Source organism: Elephantulus edwardii, unplaced genomic scaffold (assembly GCF_000299155.1).
Source record: "Elephantulus edwardii isolate Elephantulus edwardi_28Jun2011 unplaced genomic scaffold, EleEdw1.0 scaffold00247, whole genome shotgun sequence".
In the NCBI taxonomy this organism is placed as follows: Eukaryota; Metazoa; Chordata; class Mammalia; order Macroscelidea; family Macroscelididae; genus Elephantulus; species Elephantulus edwardii.
In genome coordinates, this window is record NW_006399997.1 from 2,198,966 (window position 1) to 2,207,773 (window position 8,808).

Here is an 8,808-nt window from a genome sequence, read left to right on the forward strand (position 1 = left end):
TTAAAACAGACATTCGGATGGCGGGGAAGAAGAACAAACTGGGGAGGAGGGTAGAGAGAATGGTGCAGTAATGAAGGAATGAAACCCCAAAATCCCTGTAAATGTTCATTAAAACTAATAAAATTAATAAAATAAAAAAAGAAGTCTTTGTGTATGGACAAGAAAAAAAATACATAAGAATGTTCATTGAGTGGTTGATAATAAAAAAAAAATCAACATTCAATTCTTTTAGCAACAGTGAAAAGGAAAAGCAGACTGCAGAAAATTCACACAATAGTCAGGACAGACATCAAATAAATAAAATATATGACGATTTTAAAAATATTTAACAACTAAACAGGCATTTGCTACTCAGAATGGACACTGATCAATATAGGGATGAAAATGTGCACCAGCTGTACAAGCAATATGTAAATCTGAAAGACACGTTCAACAACAAAACCAGTCATACATTAAAACACATACTATCATTCCAACCTGAAGTTGGGACTTCATTTCCACCAGATGTTCTGCAGGAGAAAGATGAGAAAATTCCTCCTGCCTCTGAAAACCCACTAGAGGGTCAGCTATGAGTTGGCTGCCACTCGACGGTACACACAGCAACAATCATTCCAAAATAAAGTAAAATACTTTTTAGATCTATGTGTATGTAAGAGCGATTAGCAAGATGGATTCAATTCACCAACCAAGATATACAAGACAGTAATAATGTGTACTGGAGGAGAATGTAACCAGTAAAAGTCATACAAGAAGCTTCTAAAGTACTAGGTATCACCAATTTTTTAATGTGGGAGATAAACAGGTAAAAATATTTTCCATTAAACTATACTTGTTTCACATATTTTTTATATCAGTATTTAAAATCTTAAAATTAAGAAAATGGTGTTTCAGGGAACAAATACAAAGTAGCTCACAGAATCATCAGGGGACTGGATAACCAGCCTCACTGATCTACCTGACAAGAAAATCTGAAAATATAACCTCAAATGGGTTGTGTTTGGTTGAGGTAACTGTCTCACATCCTAGTGAGTTTCACACTGCACTTTGTAGTAGCACCTATAAGGAAATAAAACTCTGCAGGTCCTGATTTTTCACATCTTTGCCCTTGAATCCAAATCTCAATATCAATGTAGTCCAAGTCATTTACTTATGACTTAACTGCATAGGAGTACCCGACTCATTACTTTTTTCTTTTTGCGTAAGACTCACTCAGTGGAGAATACAACTAAAAGAAGAATGAGGTGTAGACCCTGGGTATTAAAAAATAATAAATTTTAAAAAAGAAAGAATAAATTTTCCACATGATAAAGATGGTTAATGTGACTATGAATATATAAAGTGGTATTATTATGGTATGCAAGGGCTCTGGGTAGCACAAATGGCCTGTCCTTAGCAACCAACCCCAAAATTGTTAGTCTGAACCGAGCTTGCAGCACTGCAAAAGAAAGATCTAATGATCTGCTTCCAAAGATTACTGCTGGATTCTGTCGGGTCTACTTTTACTTATAGTGATCCCATGTCTCAGACCAAAGCTGTCTCATAAAAGTTTTCTAGGTTATATTTATGGGAACAGATTGTCAAGTCTTTCTCTTGAAGAGCCACTCAAGAGTCATTCGAACTACCAATGTTTTGGTTGGTAGGCAGGTGTTTAACCATGTACTACCAGCCAAGAAAACCTTATAAAGCAGTTCTACTCCATAATATATGGGGATGTAAGGAAGTAAGTTTGTGGAAATTTTTGTTTATTAGGCTAAGGAGAACAATACTTATTAGGCTTTTGCTACATTTTCTCTCAATAAAGTTATACCATTTGGCACTTGCTTCTTCACATATACTTTGGGCATGCTGTTAGGAGGAGCTATTCCTTTGAAAGAGGTATGAGACCTGGAAAGGTAGAGGGTCAGCAGGAGAGATGAAGACCCTTAAGAAAATGTACTGACACAGCAACTACAGCAACAGGCTCAAGTACATCAGACACGATGAGGATGTTACAGGATAGGACAGAGTTTCAGGTCTCTTGATCATAGGGTTGTTCAACTCAACAGTGCAATAGTATTTGAATAATTTCATTCCCCATACTCTTCTCTGAAATTCTTTGTGATCTGTGCAAATTTGAGTAAAAAAATTATTGCTGTTTCAAACACGGTTTATATGATTCATACTTGTATTTCTTTTGTAAATTGTGCCTACATATTCTTTCCCAATGGGAATACGAGTAGTCCTCAACTGATATGAACTACAAGTCTTTTTTTTTCTATCTTACCATTAGTAAAATGTAGTACTTACAATGTTATAACACATAATTTGCTGATGTTAGAATTCTTAGATGTTCACTTGCATTCATTAAACACTATGATTTATAAAGATACTGAGAATAAAAAGCAGAGGATAAAATTTTCAAAACTGAAATCTTTTATCTAGTCAGAAGTGACTTACAATGCAGTCATCAAAATAGAATCCTATTATAAATTGAGGACTATGCATATTAATTTTAATTTTTAATAGGGCCTAGATAATCTATGTTGCACGTTCATTTTTCCTTGTCTTTTGCCTTTTTCATATTATGTAGTTTTTAAAAACCATTGTTTTATTTTTTAAAATACGATTTGCTAGTATTTTCTTTTACAATGTTTCCCAACTTTTTGCAACAGTCACTTCTATTTTTTTCTGGTCGCACAGCTTAATTTTTCTATAAGTCAACTCTTTGATCCTAAGGGTTTAATATCATTTGCCTCCAACCACGCCTGGCTTTTGGTCTATAATTTCTCTTTGATGCCATTGTGCTATCTCTACTTATAACAGGACCATTGATATAATTATTATAGTATTATATGTTTTGTTATCCTTTTTTAACTTTTATCCTTGTTACTTTTCCAATCTTATTATTTCCTATCATTTTCTAAATTAATTCTTTTTCTGTTTAAGTCTCTATTCATAATAGACATATACACATAGCTGTAGTATGCAGATATTTTTATCATGAAAAGTTGAGAGCAAAATGTATCAATATGAAGTGTATTACAGAAATATAGCTGTTAATATGATAAAAGTCATGAATGAAAAGCATACAATTATAAAACATGCCAAGATACCACTTTCCTCCCAAACTAGGAAAACTCTTAGCTTATTAATGTTCCTAGTAGCAGCACTAAATTTTTTTATGGATTTTAGGGACAAAGAAAGTACATATAAGAGGTAAGAGTTAAAGAATATTCTGGTTCCAATTGGAATATACCACTTGCTTTTTAGCATTGCCTCTATTACCTCTAGAGATAGGACTGTTTTCAGAGATAGTGACCTGTAGAATATATTTGATAATAAAGCATTAATTGAGACAATAAAGCAGTAAGTAAATATGGGCCATCTGGGTTTTGGATTTGTCAATTACAGCATATTGTTTGTGTTAAGGAGCAGGAAAATCATGCATGAACTCTACTTTCTGGGATTATCTGAATATTATTCTTAACTACAGTAATACCTCCAGATTCCATGGCCTTTTAGTTATCTTCTAGTCAGAAGGATCTGAATAAGACAATCACTGGAAGAATTCTACTTTTCCTCATACCATGTCTTCTTTTTTGTTTCTTACTCTCCCCTTCCTTCCACTTACACTTTAGGCATTACTTAACTGTTCGTGATTCCTGGAATTTGAAAGGTAGCAGACTCAGAACCCGGAGTACAAACAATTAACATGCTTGGTTGGTAACCGAAAGGATGACTATTCATATTCATCCAGAGGAATCTCAGAGGAATGGCCTGACAATCTACTTCTGTAACAGCAGCTTTGAAAACTTTATGGAGCACAAAGTTCTACTGACACACACATTTATCATAAATCAGAATAAGCTGTATCACAACTGGTCAGATCCAAGATTTAAATCTGTGCTGAACTTTTCTGGGTTGCTCTTACAATACTATCATTCATTTTAAAAAAAAAACCCCAAAATGGCAACAAACTAATGGGGGGGGGGGAATACTTCTATTCATTGGCTGCCAATTAAGGAACTGGAATCTTTTCAATGACACATTTTGAAAATGGAAATGAGATATTAAAAAATTTAGAAATTTCATGTATGGACCTGAAAGAAATTATACTATGTCCCAAGAAATTAGATATTACAGATTATTAAGTGAAGGGGTTTTTTCTTCACTTAATTTTGAAAGTATTAAGAATTAATACAACAGATGTAGTTTGACACCTTTGTATCTTTAAGTAGCAAACCTCAAATGCAATCAAAATACTTCTGCATATAAACACCATTTTGTCTAGGCTACTTTTATTTTTCAAGAACAAATGAATGGTCAAAATAGTAAGCAATAAGAAAGTGTAATCTAATACATTTTAGTGTATCACGGGGGGGGGGAATCCTACATACTTTAATTGTAATCTACTGTCTTTGCAATTAAATGATCATTAAAGTTATTTACTCTCAAGAAAGTTGTTTACTTTCATTAACTCAGTGTCCTTATTTGTAAAAGTGGGGTAATACCTGCTTTACAGGGTTACTATAAGGATTATACATCGTTAATTATATGGGATCCTAACATAGAGAAGATACAGTCTTCTCGTTGCTGGGGAGTCAGGACCTATTCTTAAGAACCTTCCACTGGATTTTCGAGGCCAGGCTATATAAAATGCCTGGCGTATCTTTCTCCAACCGAGATGACGGTGGATTCGAACAGCAGGAGAGATGTGGCCTCTGGGTTAGCAGCGCAATTCTCAAAGAGCTATGCCACCAGAGCTCCTTAAAAGATACATAGAAGACAGTGAAAGCTAAGTTCTAATTTTCTCATACCTATACTACACTTAATTAAAAAATAAGCAAACATGCCAAAGACAAAAACCAAAAACCCAACTTGGATTTGAAAATTATTTAACACAGCCAATGTGTACTTTATTTCAGTGAGTGATTCAATCACCTTACACGTCTGTATTACAACGGTGCCGAGGTAGCTAGAAGATCTAAATTCTCTACTTCCAGTAGAACTTTCAATTGTCTCCCTCCAACCTCCCTCCATCTGTAAACTACGGGAGTTGGCAAAGATTTCTGAACTAGCTTCCTACTTTAGAATTCTGTGATTTTAAACCAACACACACACACACACACGCACATGCATTCAAACCTCCACTGGAAGAAGACTTTTTTAGCATAAGACTCGTTAGCGTGTCTGTATACTTGCTTTGTGACTTAAAGGGGGGGGGGCGCGGGGGAATAATCATTACCCATTAGTAAAAAGAACGTCCCTAAACACTGCTTTGAAATGCTTAAATGCTGTAGTGACTTTTAATCTTTTATTTCAAACAACGCCGTGGGCAATAGTAAAATAATGAAGCACGGTATGCCTGGTGCTCTTGGGTTGGCCTCAGTATTTAATAACCGCGCAATAACTGACTTCGCATTGGGTCAAGTGGGAGATACGTGACAGGGTTTGAGGAGGAAAGCCTGGGAACCTGGTTTTGTAGGTTTACTACTGTAAGTAAGGGGAGACCACGCCGTACTCTACCGAGTATGACTGGAGAATGCCGGCAACAGCCGGCGTGACACCGGAGCAAACCCGCACAGCGAGCCGGCCCGGGGCCCTGCGGGCGGGTGTGGGCGGGCGCTGGGCGGCCGCTCCCACCGAGGGGCCGCGCCTCTTCCCCTTACCACATAGCCCCCCCACACGTAGAGGAAGTTTCCGTCCACCACCGCGCAGTGGCCGCTGCGCTCCTCGGCCACGGAGAACAGCTGCGAGTCGGCCATCCGTGCCGTCGCTGCCTCAGGCTCTGGCCGCGCCGTGGCCCCTTCCCACCGAGCGCCTCGCCTGCGCTGCCGACTCCACGCACGAACGGAACGCATCGAGGGTCTAGATTGGTGGGAAGGCGGAAACGGAGTTTGTGCGCCACCCCGCTGCCTGCCCGGGAACCTGAGCCACCAGCCGGGATGCCAACCGAGGAATGCCTTGTTCGTAGGACTAAGGAAGGTGCCTCGGCTTCTCCATAGTCCTGCTACTCCGCGTTTCTTCTCACTTGGAATTGTGTTGTGTTGGACATTACAACTCTATCTTACTCATGGGATAGCCAGCCTTCTGATCGATCTCTTGGGTTCGTGCTACAACTGTGACATAAGTTAATGTTGATGGGTCGTTTGCCTTTTCCATTTTAACCTTGGCGAGGTAATTATCTGTAACGGTTATTTGTGTGTATGTACTTTAAAATTAGAAATTCTGGCCGACCGCCATTTATTTTTATTTATTTATTTATTTATTCATTCATTCATTCATTCATTCATTTATTTTAAGACTTGAGGAAAACCAAAATGATACAATTCTATGCATTTAAAACGTGATAAAAATTTTACTGGAACTCAGCCAGAGAGAATTTCAATCTTGTCTATGACTGTTTTCACATTAGCACAAGTTGCCTAGTTGAGTAGTTGCAACCGTGTAGTCAACCTGTTGAAAATACTGTCTCTCTGGCCCTGTTCAGAAAGAGTTTACACACTGTTGTTCTAAACCAACGTTACTGAGGTCAAATTGTGTCCGCCTTCTTAGATACTCACTGCCAACCACTCAGAACAAGTTGATTCATGATTCCCCCCCCCCACATTATTACCTGTTTATGTACTTCAGCAAAGTATGTTTTTTAAAAAATGCTGTGGAGTCAATCCTGATTCATACATAGTATGAATTATGCTTATATTTTAAACTTATACTGTGTATACTTGGTTCCACAGTCAACACTCTTGGTAACAGCAGCCAGGAAATCAAGAGACAATTGAGAAAGTCAGCTGTGAGGAACTCTCAAGAGTACTGAAGAGCAACGACGTCAGGCTGGAGACTAAGGTGTGCCTGATCCAGGTTATAGTTGTCGCAGTTACACGCTATGCATCGGAGAGTTGGACAGTGAATAGGGATGAAAGAGAATTGATGCCCTTGAGGTGTGGTGCTGGAGAAGAATGTTGAAAATACCATGGACTGCTAGGGGAACAAACAGGTTTGTCTGAAGAGGGTGAAGCCGAAATGCCTCTTGGAGTCAAGGATTCTGAAGCTTCGTCTGATATACTTTGGGCATGTTGCAAGGGGGGACCAGTCCTTGGAGAGGGACATCATGTTTGGGAGAATGGAGGGACCGCACAGGAGAGGAAGACCCTCGATGAGATGGATTGATTCTGTGATTAGAGTGGTGGGAATGAGTGTGTTTGAGACAGCGAGGTTGACATAGGATAGAATGGCATTTAGGGCTCTTGTACATAGGGTCGCTATGAGTTGCAAGTGATTCAATGGTACATAACAACAATGTCTAAGACTTTATGCATAGTATATACTATATAAATATATAAATGCTGTCTATTGACTGGGAGACTAAAGTTAATTTAAAGATAATTTTAAGATAGATCCCTCACTGCCCATTGAGTTGAGTTCCAACTCATAGCAAGTCTTCATTAGGTTTCCAGTGCTATAAATTTCAATTGCCCAAGAAAGATAGGTGGATTTAAAATACTTGAGTCGCACAGTCTTTTGGTAAAACAGTGGGAGATGGTGTGGTTAAGACATAATTCTACTACAAGGGCTCAAAGTCCAGTCAGAAAGAAAGATAAAAGAAGTGCTGTGTGGAGAGTTAAGTTGTGCAATGGAAGCACTGACAAAACACAGCAGAGAAACAGGAAAGATATTATATATAGAAAAGGGAGTATGCAAAGAAGAGTTTCTTATAAATTGACTATAAAATGCAGTCTGTAGGGTTATATGTCATGACAATGCAGAAGAATTTAACCTACTATTTTTCACCTTTTATATCATTATCCCCAAACCCTCCACTTTCCCACCCATTCCCCTCTCATTGCCATCAGGTCAGAACTGAGTCATAGCTTTTCCTCCAGTGGGCTCTCAGAGACTATAAATGTCATGAGAAGAAACTGCCCATCTTTGTTCCACCAAGCAGCTGGTGGTTTTGAACTGCTTTATTTTGTATTGGTAACCTGTGGGAAACCTTTAATAAAGACACATCGAAAGCTTCATATAGCACTGGAAAATTATTAAGTAAAAGATGTAAGGAAATAGCCAGATGTACCCACAAGAGGAACTGTTTGCTGTTTCAGTACAAAAACAGGCTTGACCATTCCTTGAACCCTAGGGCTAAATGAGGGTATGAAAAACAAAATGTATTGTCAGCCTTGAGGCTGGGTTGTTTTTCTGTTCCCTGTAGAAGGAAGATAAAAGGACAGAAGAGAATAAACTTGGGGCTGCACTATTCACTCTATGCCCTCCCGACTCTCTTGTCTGTCATTTTTTCCTAATCCTCGCTCCCCCCTTGAGGGACTGTTCAACTGGTGACGGCAAGCTCCGTCAGCAATCCAACTCTCTACAAAGTAAGCCATGAGAACTCCCTCCTTCATACCCAAAGGTAGCTATTTCTATTATTTTCTTGCTTGTTTTTCTGGTAGTTAAGTAAATATGTATATGCATTTCTTGATTACAACTTTTAGCAGTGAATGTGATATTCATTACTGTTTCCCAACACTACAATTCAAGGGCATCAGTTCTCCAGCTTTCCTCACTCATTGCCTAGCTTTCACATGCATAAGAAGCATGTCAAATATTGTGGATGGGTCAGCCACACTTTAGTCTTTGAACTGACACCCTTGCTCTTTAGCAGTTTAAAAAGGACCTTCACAACAGATTTATTCAGGGCAACACAATAAAATGAAATTATTGACAACTTCAAACTTTTCTCCCTTCTATTATGATGTTTCCTGTTGGTCTAGTTGTAAGGATTTTTTTTCTTGATGATGAGATATAATCTATATTGAAAGCTGTAGGGTTTTT

General features: G+C 38.3%; 1 protein-coding gene across 1 annotated transcript in view; it reads right to left on the reverse strand.

The window, feature by feature from the left end:
• LOC102877087 (kelch domain-containing protein 1-like) overlaps positions 1-5,825 on the reverse strand; it is a 59,784-nt gene extending 53,959 nt beyond the window's left edge. The window contains 1 exon segment of the mRNA XM_006899208.1: positions 5,649-5,825. Coding sequence (XP_006899270.1) covers positions 5,649-5,744 — 96 coding nt within the window. The 5' untranslated portion in view covers positions 5,745-5,825.
• Between the last annotated feature and the right edge of the window lie 2,983 nt (positions 5,826-8,808).